Raw genomic sequence first — 22,964 nt, forward strand, 5'->3', positions numbered from 1 at the left:
TACTGTGAGAAGTAAATGAGGTAGTTGCATACAATATCAGTACAATATCGGGCTTCAAGCTCCCTTCTCTCTTTGCCCCTCTGTTCCTGCACTGATCTGTCTGTGTGTTGTGGACCATAAGTTCCCTTAGAGACAGGGACACATCCTATTTATTTTCTGAAGAAGCCCAGAACTTAGTCCAGACCTTGACACAAAGTAGGTATTAGATTTTTCTTTAAAGTGAACATTTTTTGAAGTTATTTTGTTTAGATTATAGCCTTAAATGAAAATGTGGGGACACATGCAATGATTTTGAGCATGATAAAGACACAGGAAGTGTTTTAAAAAGTTTATATGACATATCAGTTTATGTGGTAAATGACTTTTACTCTACAGGAATAAGGCTGAACTTTGTAATCAAACTTGCCATGTGTTGATAAGTGAATATGTCCTTCAAACTAATCACTAGGGAAGTCTATTCTAATATTTTGCTTTTGCTCAGAACATTTAAAAATAACTGTTTCAAGAGTTCGCTTATGAGTCACACAGGACACTGAACATTATTATTTTATAGACAGATTTCAATTAAAAACCCCAAAGTTAATATTTAACCACTACTCCCCAACTTAGTGATCTTCTGTGGCTCAAAATGACTACTGATTACTTCCCATAATCAAATAAAGTATTAAAATATAAAGATTTCCCAGTCTAATGATACACAGAAAAAATATGAGATATGAATGAGATATGTTCTGAAGACAACTTTAAAAGAAATTCCCAAAGGCATGATGAGCAATAATAGCAACACTATCTAATAAAGACAGTCTCACAAGATGCTGATTTGGAACAGGGTGATACTCATCCAGATCTTTCTAGATAAAAACATTTTCACCATATTATTTTTTTGTGTGTGCTATCTGAAGTTCTATATTAACCCTATTAAATACAGTTACTATAACTAACTTATACTCAAAGTGTATGAATAATATGTATATACTAGGCAGACCATACCTTTCTGTCCACCTCAGTATCTGCCATCCTCTTGTGTAAATTTAGGGTCAATGTGAAAAAATATCAATATCTTTATTTGTCATCCCTTAACGATCTCCTTTCCAATGATTTTCTCTTCTTCTCCAACCCCTCATTCTCATAAACACAGCCTAAATCTCATCATCGCTCCAGACTGCTCCACACCACAAATTCCCCATGTGAACATCCTGCTCTGTTCATAGCCCCTACTCTTTCAGCTCTCTTGCTCATCCAGTCCCATTTCAAATGTGCTCGAACCTACCTGGGGTCTCTAGTACTTCCTATCGCCTTGAATGGGAATCAAACCGAGACCTCTCAGTCCATGGGACAACACTCAATCCACTGAGCCACAGTGGCTGGGCAAACCTCATCTCTTTCAACTTTCCCCCTTGATCGCTGTAATTCAATCACACTGGCTTTCAACTCTGCTCATCAAACAGACCTTGTTATACTCCTGCCTCAAGGCCTTTGTTCTGTTCTCTCTGCCTGGAATGCTCTTCCCTCAAGGGTCTTCATGGCTTGTTCCTTCGTCTCCTTCAAGTCTCTGCTCAAATGTCCCCTTGCCAGGGAAGCATTCTGATCATCCTATTTAAATGGGCAAATGCTGTTCCACTAGCACCTTATACAGTAATTCTCCACTTCTTTACTTTTTTACCATAGAACATTTCACCATCTTACATATTACATATTTTCTTAATTATTTGTTTACTACCTGTTGTTTATTGTATCCTCATTAGACTATAAGCTTCATAAGGACAGAGACTTTTGTCTGTTGCTCACTAATATATTCCCTGTACCTAAAACGAAGCTCTGCAAATAGGAGGCAACCAATAATTATGTGGATTTAAGAAATTGTGCTTAAATTACACAGCCCATTATTTCAACCACATTTAAGCCACTAAATTTTGTTTATGTAAATATCTGAGTGATTAAGTTAATTCTTGAGTAGATATGAGAGAAATACTTCACTGACATCTAGATTTAGATCCTCTCGTGAACAGAAGCTCCAGATTCCGAAGTTACAGAAATTAAACTATGGCTTTTAGATATCTGCTTGAAAGATGTGCTTCTCTTCACTCAGTTATTTAGAAATACAGCTTGAAATTCCAGTTTTGCAAAATAAAGGTGCTTTTACTTATGCTCCTTCATAAAAATTTAAAAAAATAAAAAGAGAAAAGAGACTCACCTTAAGTGAAACAATGGCCACAACTATAGACAACCAAATATGAATACTAGTTGCTAAATTCAGCAAAATGTGAACTAAAATGCTGAGTCAACATGTGCAAAATATTTTTTTGTTTATTGATTTTAGAGAGAGAGGAAGGGAGAGGGAGAGATAAAAAACATCAATGAGAGAGAACATTGATTGGCCACCTCCTGCATATCCCCCACTGGGGATCGGGCCCACAACCTGGGCATGTGCCCTGACTGGGAATTAAACTGGCGACCTCTTGGTGCATGGGTTAATGATCAACCACTGAGCCACACCGACCAAGATATATATATATATATATATTTTTAAATCCTCACCAGAGAATATTTTTCCATTTATCTTCAGATACAGTAGGAGCGAGGGAGTGAGAGGAGAAGAGACAGAAATATCAATGGGAGAAAGAGACATTGATTTGTTGTCTCCTGCATGACCCTGACCAAGACCAGGGACCAAACTGCAACCAAGGTATGTGCCCTTGACCGGAATTGAACCTACGACTCTTTGATTTGTGGGCCGATGCTCTAACTGATGAGCTGAACCAGCCAGGGCTATATTCTTATTTTATTTCATTTGTTTAATCCTCACCTGAGGATATGTTTTTATTGATTTTTTAGAGAGATAGGAAGGGAGGAAAGGAGGAAGAAAGGCAGGGGGGAGAGGGAGAGAGGAAAGAGAGGAAGAGAGAGAGAAACACCAATGTGAGAGAGAAACATCGATCGGTTGCCTTCTGTATACTCCCAACTGGGGATCAAAACTGCAACCTAGGTATGTGCCCTGACTGAGAACTGAGCTTGCTGTATGGGATGAGGCTCCAACCAACTGAGCCACCCAGACAGGGCCACATGGATATTCTTAGATCTCCAGCAGACTACAGATTTCTCCAACTATCAGAGTTCTAAGAGGTCTAGTTAAATTCCTTTGATTGAGTAACTAGATCCAGTGAATGTCACCAAACCACTGTAGAATTTGTAAAAATCTTATAGGAACCATGCTTCACTCCCAAAGAATGAGAGGGAAAGTGGAGGCGAAGGAGAAGTCATGCAGATAAGCCGATTGTCCTTGTTTGCCTTGGCCTTCTGGTGGAGTAGGCCTGTCTAGAAGGGAGGCTGCTGGTGCACTGTAGAAACCAGGATCAGCTCTGCCGCACTGACCTGAGTCAGCTGGGCAGAAACAGACGTGAGGCAAGTACTCTCCTGACAGCCTGTTAACAAAAGGCTTCCCCGAGAGTCACATCAACTTCCTGCTTACACCAAAGAGATAAAGTAAAAATCTAAAGTACAGTTTAAGTTAAATCCATCCTGTGGTTTTCTTGTTTTGTTTTTTATCCTCACCCGAGAACATTTTGCCATTTTTTGTTCAGATAGAGTGGGAGGGAGAGGGAGAGAGAGAGAGAGAAACATTGATGTGAAAGGGACCCATCGAGTGGCTGCCACCCGCACGACCAACCAGGACCAGGGACAAACCGCAACCAAGGTACATGCCCTTAGTGGGAACCAAACCTGGGTCTCTCTGGACCGCAGGCCGATGCTCTAACCGCTGAGCCAAACTGGCCAGGGCCATCCTGTTGTTTGAAACCTTCAATTATTCTCCCATTCCTATTAGTGTTAACTCCATTGTTAAACACCATACAAATGGCCTCTGGTAAATAGCCATGTAGTGCTACGTCCATTTCTGGCCAGCATGTCTGGTCATTATATCACAAGCCCACTATGCCTTTAGGCATACTCACGTGTGGGGAAGGTTTTCGGCTCCCCACTCCACTGCCTCTCCTCGGCAACTTACTGAGATTCTAGTGTTAGGGTCACTAACACCCTTTTCTTTCATAAAACTTTCAGTTCAAGGAGTTTTGTGTATGTTTTGAAAAAGTGGTTCATTTTCTAAAAGCAGATCTGGATAGACATTAAATACTAACATCACATTCTTCTGTTTATTGAGGGTACGGATTCTTTCCAAAGACAAGAGGATACTTAACGCATTCATACTCTGAAGACTAGAATCTAAATGGCCAAAAATATCTAGAAGCAGTAAATCTTTTATCATGAGTAACACATCTGATTGTCAACTTTATTTTTCTGCTTTTGACTCTCTGTCTTCCTTCTGTTATCAAGCTTGACCTTTGAAGGTAAAGAGAAGTCAAGTATCATAAGGTAATACCATAAAGGTGATGTGACTCAAATAATTTCTTTCAAATATAACAAAAAATGGCTAGATTAGTTACTGATATTTTTCCTATTTTACAGATGAGGAAGTCAAAATTGAAGGAGAAATTGAGTAAACTGCCCAGAGTTACACAAATTGGAAGTTCTAACCCATTCTGCCTAATTCCAGATGGAGTTCAGCCCTCTGTGCTCTAAAGCTTATTAACAACTAAAGTATCTCTGACCAGATCATTCCAAATAGGCCAATGGCTTCATTAATTACTCTTCTTCAATTGGCATTAACAGCCAAACCAGAAAGAGGGAGAGGGGAAGAGCTATTTTATTTCTAGAGTACATAACTGGCTTTGAAAATATTTTTACTAGCATGAAAGATTTGAATTCCACAATAACACTATAGGATTCTCACCATTTTAGATAACAGGAAAGAGAAACAGAGATATTATAAATTACCCAGTCACCACTGAGTAGCACATTGCATAGACATAGGCCTTTTTGTCAGTGCTCTTTGCAGAACTGTTAGACTTTCAAAGTACTTAATACCTTTTCTTAAATATGTTAGTCAGCAAGTACTCAGTGAATTATCATGTTTCTAATTTCATTCAATTACTTTGAAAACTTTCATTAATATTGCTTTCATACTCTGCACAAATTATGACCACAGACATTATTTTCAGTAAAATGAATAAAGCCCACTGACTCCATGGAATTTTCAATCCCAGGCACTGTGCTAATTAGATTGAAAACATGAGGCCTGAAGATGGTTTCTACAATTACATCAATCAGTGCTTGTTGGAGCATCAAATGGATGGGCGGGAGTGGTAGGAAAGGAGTATGAATAGGCAGGGTGGGTGTAAATCACAAAAAGCCTTGTTTGTCAGGCTAAGATTTAGATGTTATAATAAGGGACAGGTGAAGATCAAGACCCACTGAAGATCTTTGATATGGGAAGTGACATGTTCATAGCTGCATGACAAATAATAACTCAGGCAGCAGAGGGAAGGTGGAGTCCGGAGGTGGATTAGAGTCGGAGAAACCTGTAAGAAAGCTACTGTAGCAGTTGCCTACGGATCAATCAATTCCCAAATCTGGCTGATTATTAAACTGCCAAGGAAGCCTTTTATTTTTTATTTTTTCCAAATCTTTATTGTTGGATGTAAAATGTATTACAGATGTTCCACATTTTTCCCCCATTGACCCCCTCCTCCCCACTTCCGCCCCCCTCCCACCTTTTCCCACACTATTGTCTGTGTCCATTGGTTATGCATATAAGTTCTTTGGTTTATTTCTTCCCACCCCCCCAACCCCTTTCCCTTTTAGGTTTGTCAGTCTAGCAATGAATTTGTGCTTCTTAATCCCTTCACCTTTTTCACCAATTCCCTCAACCCCCTTCCCAACTGGCAACCAACAAAATGTTCTCTGTATCTATGAGAATGTTTCTGTTCTTCCTGTTCATTTTGTTTATAGATTCCATTGTTGATAGATATGTATTCATTGCCATTTTGTTTGTTCATACATTTTATCTTTTTCTTCAAAAAGACCCTTCATCATTTCATATAATAATGGTTTGGTAGTGATGAACTCCTTTAACTTTTTCTTGTCTAGGAAAGTTTTTATATGTCCATCGATTCTAAATGACAGCTTTGCAGGATAGAGTAATTTTGGTTGTAGGTTCTTGGTTTTCATCACTCTGAATATTTCTTGCCACTCCCTTCTGGCCTGCAAAGTTTCTTTTGAGAAATCAGCTGACAGACTAATGGGTACTCCCTTGTAGGTAACTAGCTGCCTTTCTCTTGCTGCTTTTAATATTCTCTCTTTGTCTTGAACCTTTTGCATTTTGATGATGATGTGTCTTGGTGTGTGCCTCTTGGCATTCATCTTGTTTGGGACTCTCTGTGCTTCCTGGACTTGTATGTCTGTTGCCTTCACCAAGTTAGGAAAGTTTTCTGCCATTATTGTTTCAAACAGGTTTTCGATTTCTTGTTCTCTCTCTTCTCCTTCGGGCACCCCCAAGATGCGAATGTTGGCACGCTTGAAGTTGTCCCAGAGGCTCCTTACACTATCCTCATTTTTTTGGATTCTTTTTTCTTTTTGCTGTTCTGATTGGGGATTTTTTGCTTCCTTATATTCTAAATCGATGGTTTGCTCCTTGGATTTATATACTCTATTATTGAAGCTGTGTAAATTATTCTTTATTTCAGTTAATGCCTCCTTTAATTCTAACTGTGTATCCATGATTTCTGACTGGTCCTTTGTTATGCTCTTGAGGCCCTCACTAAGTTCACTGAGGTTCTCACTAAGTTCATTGAGCATCCTTATAAGCAGTATTTTGAACTCAGTATCTGTTAGGTTGCTTATCTCCCTTTCGCTTAGTTCTTTTATTGTGGTTTTGTTCTGTTCTTTCATTTGGGACCTGTTTCTTTGTCTCCTCATTTTGGCTGCCTCCCTGTGTTTGTTTCTGTGTATTACTTAACGAGAGGTATGGGGCTTGCTGAGACCCGGTGCTGCTCGTTTGAAAGAATTTAGGAAAAACCTGAAGCAGGATCCAAGACTGGCCAATCCTATGGTTAAGCAAGTGGCAACAGCTTGGGTGGGCTTGAAAGTTGTGTGGGGTGGGGCGGGGCCTCAGGGAGTCAGCAGGGCGGGGCTACCAGTGTGAGCCAGGTTGCTGGAGTCCCAGGTATGGCTTCTGTCTGCCGCCCCCGGGAAGGGCTCACCAAAGGAACAAAGGCCTCTGACAGCACGTTTGTCCCCGAGGAAGCCCCCTCTCCAGCGCTCGCTCCAGTGCCAAACAGCTCAGTTCTTCCCTGTGTGTCTCTGGCGCCCCTCGAGCTGCCTCCCCTCCGAGCTTAGAGGGAGAGAGTCCGATAAGTCCGTGCGTGGGCCCTTTAAGGAGCTGCCTGGGGCTCCAGCCGCTTCAGCTTCCCTGAGCCTCAGTTTCCGCTGGTTTTTCCAGCCAGAAGTTATGGGGATTCTCTTCCTGGCACTGGAACCCTGAACGGGGCACCTGGTGTGGAACGGGGACCCCTCAGTCCTCAGGGAGGACCTTCCCAGCCGCGGGAACCTCCTGATTTTTATCCACCACGCTTGGGTGTGGGACCAGTTCGTCTCGCCGCGCGCCACCACGCGCCGCCGCGCGCCACCGCTGCCCGCTGCTGCACCTCCGCTGCGCCACCACCGCGCCGCCGCCGCCCCCCCTCGCGCCGCCGCCGCCCCCCCTCGCGCCGCCGCCTGTCCTACCGGTCTGGATGTAGCTGCTTTTTTTTTCTTAGTTCCGTAGTTGTACGACTTCCATTCAGCTTGATTTCAGGCGGTTTTGAATGATGGTTGTTCTGTAGTTTAGTTGTAACTTTGATGTGGTTGTGGGAGGACACGATACCGCGTTTACCTACGCCGCCATCTTGACCGGAAGTCCACCAAGGAAGCCTTTTAAAATGCAGATTTCAACCCTGCCATGAGTTTCTGACTCAGTAAGTCTGGGCCCCCAGGTGATTGTGGTAATGATCCAAAATAAGAGGTGATGACAAAGCACTAGTGAGGGTGAGACTGAAAACAACTGCATACTGTCAGCGAAAGAGTGGGAGGCAAAACACCACCAATGAATGATTTGCTTACTTAAGGCAGGAATACGTTAGATCAGGTTTGTTTGTCTGGAACATGGTTCCATCACTGGTAGAAAGGAGATGGGAAGGAGGTGAGCCTAGAGATGGAGGACAGTTTGAGAATGCGTGCTCTGAAAAGGGACCAATCTAAGCAGTGGGAGTGGGTGGACACAAGACCTGGACTTCCAGAGACAGTCCAGGACAGAATGGAGTCCCGGTAGGAATGGAAAAGGGATGGCAGTTAAGGATACAAGTAAAGATTCTAGCTTGGTAGGCCAAGGGCTGGCAAACTAAGGCTGGAGAGGTGAGAATACAGACAACATTTTGGAGATGATGTTTTTGGTGTGAGAAATTTGAATAACCAGCACAGGTTTTTATAGGTGGTGGTAAATATGGCTCTACTGCTCTCCTGGCAGGCTGGGGCTGGAATTATGATTCAGAAGTGATCAGCAGTATGGAAATTGAAGTAAATATATATATTTAATGAGAATAAATGAGGACCAGTGGTGATTGTGGGGACAGTCAGAATGAGTCCTCAGAATCAGACATAACGTTGCAGATACCGCCTGTACCAACACCAAGTTCAGTGAGACATACATTCTTGGTTCTGGAAACTACTTCCGTAATCGGTGAACGGATCTGTGGTTATTTATGGCAATCACATCACTGACATTCGTACTCTGCTAAAAGTGAGCTAAAAACTGTGGATGATTTTCAATTTAGCTATTATTATTTTGTTTTTTTCTTGGCTCTACTGGTACAAATCACTTTACAAACCTACGTATAGTATGTCCCAATTACAACTGCAGCAGACATGATGCTTTTGGTGCAAGAACCAAATACTCCACTAAGGGTAGTTAGTTTATATTCTGAGGACATTTATTTCCCGCGTGTAACTAAAAGTCCAGAAGTATGTGTGGTCAGGGTTGGTTCAGCAGGGGAGCAATGATGAGGAACCAAGACTTTCCCCCCTTTAGTTGCCAGGCTCCATGTCAGTGATTGGTTCATTCATCAAGGAACAGGATGGTGGCAGCAGCTCCAAGCATGAAAACATCCCAAAGCAGGTGTTTTTGGAGAGGTGGGCATTCTGATTCAGAGGCCTACTGTCTTTCTCTTTTGTAAATGAAAATGAAAAATAATTTATGTACAGTATATACATGTAAATGTATATACTGAACGTATATAACTCTTGCAGTTGAGTTTTGTCAAATGCACACACCCACAGAACCTGCATCCCGGCTGATGACACGTTGTCATCACCTCAGAGAGCTACTTAGAGCACTTTCCTAGTTAATCATCACCACTGCCAAGGCTCCTAACGCCACTCGGAGGCAACTACCACTCTTACCTGTTAAATCATTCTTGGTTTGTTTGTTATGAGGGATGGAAATCTTTCCCAGAGGCCTTCTGCCCCCAGCATACTTTACCTTACATCATCTTGGCCAGAAATGTGTCTCTTCTGAGACCTTTAAGTCAATCAGTGACTAAAGAGTCACCCTATTTTAGACCATTTATGATTCATCCATCCCTTAGGGCTAAAGGAGGGGCCATTTGACCTCAGCACACAGCTTCAGGTCCAAATAAAAGAGTGGAGTTTTTTGTTTTTTTTTAAAGCAAGGAAGAAGAATGAAATCGCTGTACATGCGCACACACTTATACTGTTTTGTTACTCTACACATGTGGCCATCCAATATCTGACCTATATTCTTCAAGTTTATTTCACTTGCAAATGTGTTCATTCAAGTCAATGATTAATGGGCTCACATAAGTGCTATCGAGATGATTTTATAGCAGCAAAGAAACATCAATTCACAATTATTCTCTAATCTTAGACTACGTATCAGTTAACACACACCTGATACAGAGAATAGGTTTCATAAAAAGAATGAAATTAACATAGGAATAATAACCTGAAATTATATCCATATGGAATTTTTATGAAAAAGAATTATTTAAATAAAATGTCATCCATTCAAAATACAGCAATACTGAAGTACTGATGACACAAACAAGTGTAGAGACCTCCCTTGAGGTTAACACCAACCAATATTCCAATGTTCTGGTCCAAGTTCTTCACCCAAGTTCAACTATAATCAAATTTATGCTTGTGTGAGCCTGAAACCTCCATTTAGCTCACAGAAATATCATGAAAAACGTGATTCAGCACTCTGACTCTGTTTCCTATACTGGGGTACAGAGGCATGCCAGTGGATACATTTAGCACTTTTTCTCATTGAAAACACCTTTCTGCTGTTTTTATACCTCAGTAGTTCTCATGAGCCTAAGCTTATTCTCAAACATCCATATCTCTGTCGCTCTCGTGCAGTTATCACTTGTTTATGCCCGTTTCCTCTTTTTGCATGTTCTTCTAAAAGCTGAACTCCTGAGAATGATCAGAACAATAACTTGTTCTTAGTTGCCCTTTCATTGTTACTGTTTTTCAGCATGGTGATGATTTCATTGCGAGCCTTCCAATTCTCCTTTAATCTAGCGTCCTCTTGGCTTATATCTGTGTCTGTGATCTTAGGGATTAAAAACAAGAACTGATTTCTAAGCAATGGCCAGTTTATACACCTACCTGTGGCTACCATACTCTTCATTATTAGGGGCCCTAAAATGGCATCGGTACATCCTGTTACAATAATTTCCACAGCTTCTATTTCATCCTTATTGGTTATAGTTAAGTCCATAAAACCACATCCCCCTGTTGCATTATCTACTCTCCCAGAGTGTAAGACCATCAGCAAGATCAGTTAAAAAATGTATCAAACATTCTGCGTTAGCTCCCAGAGTATAGACATGCAGTTTCCAATCAGGATGTCTGCCTGCCTCTAGACCAGCTCTGAAGCTTGTGTTAGGAGAGTAGCTGTCACATTCATCCACCAAACGTATTTGTATTTGGCTCTCACAGTATTACCAGCTGTGTTTGTTCTCCATCATGCTTAAACCTACAGGCTCAAGGATTTCCCAGCAGGGCACTCATCCATTCAGCTCCACAGGTGCGATATTACTTGCACAGCATATAACTTCCTGTTGTCATAGTCCAGAGATTATCTATATCTCAGTAAACTTGTCTTGCCTATCCATGTTCATTATATTTAAAGATTACCTTATTATTTTATCAGCCTTATTTAAAAGGTATGAGTGTTAAAAAGTATCCCTAAAGCTGAAAGAAAGTCAATCACTTTTTAACATGTTAAAAAGAAACCCCTTGCAAAGTACTGCAGGAACCGAAAGAACAAATTTAGGGTACATTTTTTTTTTCTATTTAAAAAATAATTTATTTCATTTTTTTGGGTAGCAGAACTGATATCAGTAGGGTTCTTTTTTCTTTTCTTTTTTTCTGTTGAATCACTGACATTTTCTCAGCTTCCATGTCACCTCCACTTTAAGGACATGTGATATTCTCCAAAGTATTTCATTTTATCATTTTATCTGAGTGTTATTCTTCCCTTCCCTCAAATGTTCGTTTAAAGTTCTCTTTATTAGGTCGGCAAGATTCCTGCTAAGTGCATTTCTCTTACATATAGTCTATCCCTTACAGGGAGTCTGTTGTATTAACAGCATAAGCCCCAGTTAAGAGAACCTAGTTTTGGTCTTCTTTTTCTGTTTTGATAGGGTGCTACTTGATACCATTACCTTTTATTTCTTCTTCCAAGTCATGACCTTAACTGGAAGAAGAGATAAAACACCCCTTCAACACCCACACCAAGTACCTCTTATCATTCGCTGCCTTATGAATCAATAAGAGTAGAATAGGTCTGTAAATTTGATAAGTTTCAGGAAACTCCTAAGGGAACCTTCCGTATCAGTCCATCATGATTTAACTCAATATAAATGAGGAGGAAATACAATGCTTTCCCTCGTTTCCCTCAAGTTGGAGAATTTGATTTGGATGTTTATCCTCTCTTAACTATAAATTTTTAAAGTCCTACATGCATTTACCTAGTGTGGAGAAAATATGTTATAAATTATCAGGCCATGCATAAAAATGTTTAGATAGTATTGTCAAAAATTGCTTTATAGGTTTTCAATATACTGTCCTTTACTGACAATAGCCACCAATGACTACATATATGGGACTTACAATCTGAGGTTGAACTTGAAAGTGTGCCAGACACAAGAGAGACCAAAAAACAGTAATAACGTCTAAAAGGATTTTGCAATTTAAGTAATGTAGCACTCCTGAACACAGACATAAGCATGTATCATATCCCTGCTATAACACCAGACTTCCATGAAAAGGTAGTGCACCCAGCTGACCACAGCACTGGGCTCACATAAGTGCTATTGAGATGATTTTATAGCAGCAAAGAAGCATCAATTCACAATTATTCTCCAATCTTAGACTACGTATCAGTTAACAGACACTTGATACAGAGAATAGGTTTCATAAAAAGAATGAAATTCACATAGAATAACCTGAAATTATATCCATATGAAATTTTTATAAAAAAGAATGATTTAAATAAAATGTCATCCATTCAAAATACAGTAATACTGAAAATTAACAATTTTTTTTTCTTTATCCTCACCAGAGGACATTTTTGCATAGAGCAAGAGGGAGAGAGAGAAACATCAATGTGAGAGAGACACATCGACTGGTTGCCACTCACACGACCCCAACCAGGGCTGGGGACAAACTGCAACCGAGGTACGTGCCCTTAGCGGGAACTGAACCTGGGACTCTCTGGACCACAGGCCAACACTCTAACCTCTGAGCCAAACCGGCCAGGGCTAGCAATACTAAAAATTAAATACCAAACTTACTTTTACTATGATAAGCTTCATTCGGTTTTCACGCCTCTGGTTATCATTTTCTGTGTACTCTACTTCAAACAGGGTATTGTAATTTTCTAGTATCGTAGCCATTATCTTGTTGCAGAGGTCTTGTTCTTTCATGCATGCAAGCCCAGGTGGCACACTAAAAATAAGGGAAACATTTTGAGAGGAATTACTTTGTGAAAACGAGAATGCTAACACAGCTGACTTAGGCTTATATTTTGACATCTCCTCAATGATTGATCAGCCTTCGTATAAGGACACTTGGGATTTTCAAAAAGCTTTATAGTGCCACATATGATGCTGTTGGAACACTTGCTGATTCCCAAGATCTGAGTCAACAGCTTGTGCTGAATAAGAAAAGTACCTGTGGTTCTAAAAGAAGGTATAGGTTAACATGGATGAGATAATGCTTGTATATATTAGAAGTTTCTACATGTAAGGCAACATTTATGTAAAAGTAAAAGTAAGAAAGAACAAGTGTGATGACAAAAATGAGTGTTTTATCATGACAGAAACACTCAGTCACACAAATAATAGCAACATATCTTTAAGGATTTCTTAGATAATGCACGAAACGTACAAAAATTAAAGGAAAAGATGAATGTTGCTGGGGAAAATATTAATCATTGTTGAAGCTGAGTGCTGGGCACATGGAAGATTTATTATACTATGCTGTCTTCTGAGTATGCTTAAACTTTTGCATGATTAAAAAAAGGTGGAAAAAAAACCCCACCTCTGAATGCAGAAGACACCATACCATAAATAGGATAAACATCTCTTCAGTAAGTTCAGTAGTTAGATATATAAAGAATTCCTACTAACAATAAGAAAGTGAATTAAAAAAAAAGAGAGAGACAAATATGAGTTGAAAACTTATAGAAGAAAACACCTGGATAGTCAATAATCTTATAAAATGATACTTAGCCTCTTTGCATAACTAGTAAAATAAGTTTAAAAAGTAACACTAAAATGTCATTTAATACCCATCTGTATTAGTTTTGTGTGGCTGCTGTAACAAATTATCACAATCTGGGTGGCTTAAAACAACAGAAATTTAGTCTTGCACAGTTCTGGAGGCCAGAAGAGCAAAATCGGTATTACTGGGCAGAAATGAAAGTGTGAGCAGGCCACCCTCCCTATAGAGACCGAGGGGAGCTGTTCCTAGCTCTGGTGGCTGGCAGCATGCCTGGCTGTGAGTGCACCATTTCAATCTTCAACCAAGACGGCATTTTCAAATGTCTCTCTGCTGTGCCTTCACAAGGCCTTCCTCTATGTGCATGCATCTAATCTCCCTCTACCTCCTTCTTATCATGATACATATAATTGCATTTAGTGCCCACTCAGATAACCCAGGATACTCCCCTTATCTCAATATATCTATCTTAATTAGGACTGTAAAGTCTTCCCACCTCCCCACCCCCACATGAGGTAACATTTACAGTTTCCATGGATTATCACTTGATATCTCTGGGGGACATTATCTACCCTGCTATAACACTTTTGGGGTACATATCCTAAGTTGATGCCCATGAGTCACACTCTTATACTCCCCTCAGTGTAGACAGAATCTGACTTGCTTCTGATCAACAGAATATGGTAAAGGTGATAGAATGTCACTCCCCTGATTATGTTATATTATACAAGATTCAGTCTTAGCAAATTTGTGTGGGGAGTCTGCTGCTGGCCTTGCAGAAATAAGCTGCCATGATCAGAAAGGGACTAGGAGAGAGCCATGTGACAGGGGACCATGTGGACCTGAGGCCTCTAGCTCACAGCCAGTAAGGAGATGGTCCTTAGCCATGCAGCTGCAAGGAAATGAGTTCTACTAACAACCTGAGTGAGTTTGAAAGCAGATTCTTCCCTAAACTCAAGCATCAAAATGAAAAGGGAACCCACTCTCTGGGAGACATATTTGCCAATGATACATTGGATAAGGGGTTAATTTCCAAAATATATAAAGCACTCATACAACTCAACAAAAGGAGGACAAACAATCCAAATAAAAAATGGGCAGAGGACTGCATAGACATTTCTCCAAAGAAGACATACAAATGGCCAAAAGAGGCATGTGAAAAAATGCTCATCGTCACTAATCATCAGAGAAATGCAAATTAAAACAACTATGAGGTATCACCTCACACCTGCCAGAATGGCTGCCATCAACAAATCATCAAACAACAAGTGCTGGCGAGGGTGTGGAGAAAAGGGGACTCTAGTACTCTGCTGGTGGGAATGCAGACTGGTGCAGTCATTATGGAAAATATGGTGTTTCCTCAAAAAATTAAAAATGGATCTGCCATTTGACCCAGTGAATCTACTCTAAAATATATCTTAAGAAGCCTGAAACACCAATCAGAAAGAATATATGTACCCCTATGTTCATAGCAGCACTATTTACAATAGCTAAGATCTGGAAACAACCCAGATGCCCATCAATAGATGAGTGGATTAAAAGGCTGTGGCACATTTACACAATGAAATACTATGCAGCTGTAATAAAAAAAGATCTCTTACCCTTGGAGAGGACATGGAGGGACCTGGAGACCTAGTATGCTGAGTGAAATAAGCCAATCAGAGAAAGACAAGGTCCACATGATCTCACTTATATGTAGAATCTAATGAACAAATTAAACTGATGAACAAAATAACCAGAGACATGGAAGTAGGGAACAGACTGAGAAACCTCAGAGGGAAAGGGGGTAGGCGAGTGAGAAGAGATAAACCAAAGAACTTACATGGATGTATGCATAACCAATGGACACAGACAACAGGGTGGTGAAGGCAGAGGGGGCAGTGGGGGGGAGGGTGTCAATAGGAAAAAAAGAGGAATATTTGTAATACTTTCAACAATAAAGATACATTAAAAAAGAAAATGCAGCCCAGCTGATACTTTGCTTTCAACATTGTGAGATCAAAAGAGAGGACCCAGCTAGGCTGTACGTGGATACCCAACACATGGAAACTGTGATATAGCAAATGTTTGTTGTTTTAAGCCACTAATTTTGTATTGCTTTGTTCATAATAATTAAAAACTAATACAGAATTTGGTACCTGGAAGTGGGGTGCTGCTGTTAACAAATATCTAAAATAAAAAACAATGTAGAGTTTCCTACAAAAGAATAAAACATGAAACTGTCTTATGACCCAATTCTGGGTAAATATATCTGAAGAAACCCACAACACTAATTTGAAAGAGTATATGTACCCCTATATTCATTGTAGCATTATTTACAATAGCCAAGATGTGAAAGCAACTCAAGTGCCCATCAGTAGATAAGTGAATAAAAAAGCTGTGGTACACATGCAGAACAAAACACTACTTGGCTATAAAAAGGAATGAAAGCTTACCATTACTGACAGCATGGATGAACCTAGAGGGCATTATGCTAAGTGAAACAAGTCGGATGGACAGTGACAAATGCTATATGATTTCACTTATATGTGTAATCTAAAGAACAACAACAACAACAACAAACAAACAAAACAGAAACATAGAGAATAGACTGGCAGTTGTCAGAGGGGAGGGAGGTTTTGGAGGCTGGTGAAAAAGGTGAAGGGATGAAGTACAAATTGGCAGTTACAGAATAGTCAGAGATGTAGATTATAGCATGGGGAATGTAATCAATAATATAACTATGTATGGGGCCAGGTGGGTACTTGAAAGATCAGGGAGACCACTCTGTAAAGTACATGATTTTCGAATCACTATGTTGTATATTGAAACGAATGCATAATAATTGGGGGAAAAAAGCTTATCAATTTTAAATTTACTAATTTTTAAAAAACAAACATGGCAAAAACAAATGAAAAAAATAAAGAGAGAATTCTTGGAAGATGGAGGAGTAGGAAGCACCAGAAATCTGTCTTCCCACCTAGACAATAATTGCACTAGCAGAATCTGACAAAACTATTTTGAAATTCTAGACTTTATTGAAGGCTTGCAAATCCCAGGAAAAGGCTTGGATGATAAATTGTGGTTAATTTTGGCCAATTGCAGCATTTAGCTCAGTAATAACTAATGAAAGCACTCCTGCCCCTGGCCACAGCCAATTGGCAGGCAGATGAGCCTATATTCCTAGAGTAGCCTGCACATAGTTTGCAGGAGCCAGGATAGGTAAAAGAGACCCTGTCCTCCAAATATCAGGGTTCCGTGCCCTGAATGCTGCTTCTGAGGTGCAAAGAGTGGGCAGCTATTGTTGTTGCACCTCCCTCCCTTGTTGCACATTCTTGGCTGAAGTGACTTCTAGGGGATTTAGAGGGCTGGCACCTTTAGCCACCCCTCCCTTTGTGTTTTTGCTATTTTCCCCTCTGGGGAACCAGGAATTAAAGATCAGGACATTTAAAAACAACTGAATATATAAGGAAAATTATAAAGTGACAGTTTATACCCATGGATAGGCTTAAAAAGACCCTAAGTTTACATTTCAGGTTGATCTTGGCATAAAGATGTCTATAACAATTAAACAACAAAAAAAATAAAAATAAATAAATAAAAACAACAAACCCTGGGGAAAAGGGAGAATCTGATGTCTAGAGTTATCACATCAATAGATTCAAGTGTCCACTGTTCAATAAAAAAAATCACAAAGCATATAAAGAAACAGAAAAGTACATTTTATTCAAGAAACAGAGAAACAAACATATTGACAGAAACTGTCCCTAAAAAAAATCTGATGGTCTATATACCAGATAAAAATGTTAAAACAACTGTCTTACATGTGCCTCAAGAAGATAAAAAAAGATGTGGGAAAACTTAAGAAAATAATGTGTGAACAGAAATGGAAATAGCAATAAAAAGAAATAAAATCCAAAAAGTTGAAAAAAATTCTGGAGATGAAAAGTACAATAACTGCAATTAAAAATTCAATAAAAGGATTCAAAGGCATATTTGAGCAGGCAGAAGAAAGAATCAGTGAACATAAATATAGGATAATGGAAATTGTTGAATCTGAGGAACAGGAAAAAGGAAGATTAAGAAAAGAAAATAGAGCCTAATGAACCTGTGGGACACTAGCAAGTGGACCAATATGTATATTATGGGAGTACCTACCAGACAGAGAAGAAGAGAAGGGGGATTTGGGGCACGCAAGGAGGGGGGAGGAGAGAGGGGGAGGGAGGGGGAGGGAGGGGCAGGCGCAGAGGCTGAAAACTTCACTAAGAAAGACATGAATATAAATATCAAAGCACCTCAGAGGATTCCAAGAGACCTGCATTGAGACACAATATAATTAAACTTTCAAAAGCCAAAGAGAGAATCTTGAAAGCAGCAAGAAATCCCTCATTTAGATTATAAACATATTTCATATTAGAAACTTTGGATGTCAGAAGACTGATATATTCAAAATGCTAAAAAACTAAAACCTGTCAACTAGAATTATATATCTAGCAAAAAATACCCTTCAGAAGTGAGGGACAAATTAAGATATTCCCAGATAAACAAAAGCTAAAGGAGTTAGTTACCCCTAGGCCTGGTCTGCAAGAAATGCTCAAGGAAGTACTGCACAGTAAAATGAAAGGACACTGGACAGTAACTTGAAGCCTTATGAAGAAAGAAAAATCTCAATAAAGATAAATATTTGGGCAAATATAAAAGCTAGTATTATTGTAACAGTGGTTTGTCACTGTACTTTTGTTTTCTATATGATTTAAGAAACTACTACATTTAAGGTACAAAATTAATTAGTGTAAAAGCTATTATATGGTAACTTTGGTTTGTAACTCCAAATCTTGTTTTCTACAAAATTTAAAAGACAATGCATTTAAAAGAATCATTAGTTACCCCAATAGCAAATGCAGATAAGGACACTACAAGAAAAGGAATAGGCCACTATCCCTAATAACCACAGATGCAAAAATCCTCAACAAAATATTAGCAAGCTGAATTCAAAATATGTTAAAAGGATCAAGTGAGACTTATTCTAAGGATGCAAAGATGGTTCAACATATGCAATTCAGTCAGTGTGATATACCACATTAACAAAATGAAAGATAAATCTTATACAATCCTCTCAAAAGATGCAGAAAAAACATTTGATAAAACATCTACTTATGATGGAAAATCTCAACTAAGGGTATAGAGAGAACATTCCTCAACATAATAAAGGTCACATATGATAAGCCCACAACTGACATCATAATCAACATTAAAAATCTGAAAGCTTTTCTTCTAAGATCAGGAACAAGACAAGGACGCCCACTTTTCTCACTTCTATTCAACACAGTATTAGAAGGCCTAGCCATAGCAATTAAGCAAGATAAAATAAAATAAAAAGCATCTAAATTAGAAAGTAAAACTATCATTAATTGTAGATAACATATTATATAAAAAACCCTACATGTTCTTAACAAACTTTCATAAACATCATGCCAAAAGTCTGCTGTGCTATTTCATGTGAAATCTTTAGTGTTGTAAAAGTTTGGATGCAACCTTGAATGTATATCATACTTAGTCAAACATCATGTTTTAAGCATGCCAGATGGGAAAATGGTTAAAGACCACTGCTCTGGTTTACACATTCTCCAAGAGGCAATACTGCATCCCGTGGAGGCAAGTTGGTTCTTGGCTAGAGGAACTTACTCTTTTAATATATAAAGTACAGATAGACACAGTGCATACAGATATGAAAAACTGTCAAAAAGACTCCTTAGGGGAATAATAATGAAAAAAGATTGAGAAATACTGCTCTAGTGACTCCTCCAATATGCCATTATGAGAGTTAAATACTGACTCCTAATATAGGATTCATTTGAAAGTGACTGAACAAAGCAGAGAATACTGGGGCTCTTAGAGCAAGGGGCTAAATGGAATGGTCAAGGGAAGTGTTTGAGATTCTGAATAGAAAATGAGGGTTCAGGTCCTGGTTCCACTACTTACATAGCATAGCTTTTGGAAATTTGCTGAACTGAACCCTAGTTTCTTCATTTATAAAACAGACATGTTAGTATTAATGTTGTAAGGATCTTGTGACAATTAAAAAAAGTTATGTGAAAAATACTTTGCAAAACTATGGGGTCATAAAATAGGGGTTACTAGGGGCAGGGGGAAGGGAAAGGACTAACTAAAAGAAACAAGAGGAAACTGTGTGTAATGGTAAAAAGCTTAATTGTGGTTGCGGTGATACAACTATGATTTCATCAAAGCTCAGAAGGCTACACTAAAGGAGATGCATTTTTCACTATGTAAATTGCACCTCAAGAAACACAACTTAAAAAAAAAGTGCCCTGCAACTATAAGTAATCATACCAGTTTTTTATTATGCAGAGTAAGATTGTAGCTTTTAGCAGTAATAATGTCAGTCTAATCTGCACTTGCAATTGGCTAAAATGCTCTAGTTATTTTCATAGGAGTGGCTATTAAACTGTATCTTTCTAGTCCTGATCTCTCTTGAGAATCAAAGTTTAAGACTAAACATTAATTCACTATATCAGTTTGCTAAGTTTTCAGTAATTTTCCCACCAGTGATACAATAAAAACAATGTTTTTGTAGTCTTCTTTAGCCTATTAGTTCTAACCTTGCTATTCAACATATTATTCTGCTCTGCTTTGTTTTCTTTGACTACTTTTATATGAATAAACTCTTCTATGTCTAGCTTGGCCAGAGTGTCTCAGTGGTTGAGTGTCGACCCATGAACCAAGAGGTCACTGGTTTGATTCCGGGTCAGGGCACATGCCCAGGTTGTGGGCCAAATTAATAAAGGGAAAAAAAATCTTCTGTGTCTTAATCTAAGTCATTAACAAAAGGCTTATGTAGCCCTGGCTAGTTTGGCACAGCCATTAGTGTTGACCCGTGAACCAAAGAATAGCGGGTTAGCCATTAGTGTTGACCCGTGAACCAAAGGATAGCGGGTTTGTTCTGGTCAAGAGCACATACCTCAGTTGCAACTCGGTCCCCGGCCCTGGATGGGGTCTTGTGGGAAGTAACCAATTGATGTCTCTCTCTCTCACAATATGTTTCTATCTCTCCCTTCGTGTCTCTCTCTCTCTCTCTCTCTCTCTCTCTCCCCCTCTCCCTCTCCCTCTCCCTCTCCCTCTCCCTCTCCCTCTCCCTCTCCCTGCCTCCCGCCCTCCCACCCTATTTGAAGACAAATGGAAAAATATCCTCCGGTGAGGATTAAAAAAAAAAAAGGCTTAAGTAGGTAAAGAGTGATGAGACACTTCATTTGTAATCTCTCTTTGTACTGTCAACATTGGATTCATTAGAATGTGATTGTTCACCCAGGACTGAATGTACCTAATTAGATTATCACTAGATCACATTGCCCAATCTTGTCCACATTCATTACACACAAATATTATATCCTTAACTTATTATTTTGCAATTTCAAAATGCTGACATGCTGGAACATTCTCTTATTTAAAAAATTTTTATTATTGAAAGCAATCTTTGGAGTTCAGCTTAATAACTATTTTAAAAGGTAAAAGTTTCCAAATGTATACTGTCCTATCTACGAGTCTCTCTCTTTTTTTTGTACGTGTTCAGAATTTTAATTTTATTTTTGTTACATATGTTTCTCCTTTTTTACCCCATTGACACCATCCTCCCCATCCTTCCCATCCTTCCCATCCTGTCCCTGGCTTTGTTGTCCAGGTCCAATGGTTATATGTACATGCATATAAGTTCTGTGGTTTATTTCGTCCCTCCACCCACCACACCCTCATCTGAGGGTTGTCAGTCTGTATCCTACTTCCACGTCTCTGGGTCGACCCTATACCTCAGATTGTTATGATCATTATATTCCACAAATAAGTGAAATCATGCGGTATTTGTCTTTTCTGCTTGGCTTGTTTCCCTTAGGATAATATTTTCCAGGTCCCTCCATGTTGTCTCAAAGGATAAGAGATCTTTCTTTCTTACAGCTGCATAGTACTCCATTGTGTATATATACCACTGCTTTTTTATCCATTTGTCTACTGATGGACATTTGGGCTGTTTCCAGATCTTAGCTATTGTAAATAGTGCAGCTATGAACATGGGGTACATATATTCTTTCTGATTGGTGTTTCAGACTTCTTAGGGTATATTCCTAGAAGTGGGATCACTGGGTCAAAGGGCAATTCAATTTTTAATTTTTTGAGGTAACACCATATTGTTTTCCATAGTGGCTGCACCAGTCTGCATTCCCACCAGCAGTGGTACTAAAGTCCCTTTTTCTCCACACCCTCGCCAACACTTGTTTGATGATTTGTTGATGGCGGCCATTCTGACAGGTGTGAGGTGATACCTCATTGTTGTTTTAATTTGCATTTCTCTGACGATTAGTGATGTTGAGCATTTCTTCACGTCTCTTGGCCATTAGTATGTCCTGTTTTAGAGGTGTCTATTCAGCTTCTGTGCCCATTTTTAATTGGACTCTTTGTCTTCCTTTCGTGAGTTGTATCAGTACTCTACATATTTTGGAAATTAACCCCTTATCTGATGGGTCATTGCAATTATGCTCTCCCGTACAGTGGGTTGCTGTTCCATTTTGATGATTCTATCTTTTGCTGTGCAGAAACTTTTGAGTTTGATGTAGACTCATGGGTTCATTTTTTCCTTTGTTTCTGTTGCCTTAGGTGATGTATCAGCGAAAATTCTGCTGCGTATGAGGTCTGAAATTTTGTTGCCTACACTTTCTTCTAGGATTTTTATGAATTCATGAGTCCATTTAAGTCTTTTATCCATTTTGAGTTTATTTTTGTGTATAGTGTAAGTTGATGGTCTAGTTTCATTTTTTTTTTTTTTTTTTTTGCATGTAGCTGTCCAATTTTCCCAACACCATTTATTAAAGAGGCTGTCTTTACTCCATTGTATGCTCTTGTCTCCTTTGTCAAATATTAATTGAGCAAAATGTGTTGGGTCCATTTCTGGGTTCTCTGTTCTATCCCACTGGTCTATATGCCTGTTCTTTTGCCAGTACCAGGCTGTTTTAATTACAGTAGCTTTGTAGTATAACCTGATATCCGGTATTGTGATCCCACCTACTTTGGCCTTCTTTTTCAAGATTGCTGTGGCTATTTGGGGGTCTTTTTTGGTTCCATATGAACTTTTGAAGTATTTGTTCTAGTTCTGTGAAATATGTCATTGGTATTTTGATGGAGATTGCATTGAATCTATAGATTGCTTTGGGTAGTATGGACATTTTAATGATGTTAATTCTTCCCATCCATGAACAAGGTATGTGCTTCCAGTTTTTTATATCTTCCTCCATTTCTTTTTTCAA

At 39.1% G+C, this 22,964-nt stretch overlaps 1 protein-coding gene across 1 annotated transcript in view; it reads right to left on the minus strand.

The window, feature by feature from the left end:
* Positions 1–22,964, minus strand: part of FAM13A (family with sequence similarity 13 member A) — a 300,626-nt gene that overhangs the window by 185,782 nt on the left and 91,880 nt on the right. The window contains exon 5 of the mRNA XM_036255845.1: positions 12,750–12,903. Within this exon, the coding sequence (XP_036111738.1) occupies positions 12,750–12,903 (154 nt within the window). The remainder of the gene's footprint in view (positions 1–12,749; positions 12,904–22,964) is intronic.

Source organism: Molossus molossus, unplaced genomic scaffold, assembly GCF_014108415.1.
Source record: "Molossus molossus isolate mMolMol1 unplaced genomic scaffold, mMolMol1.p scaffold_m16_p_1, whole genome shotgun sequence".
NCBI lineage: Eukaryota > Metazoa > Chordata > Mammalia > Chiroptera > Molossidae > Molossus > Molossus molossus.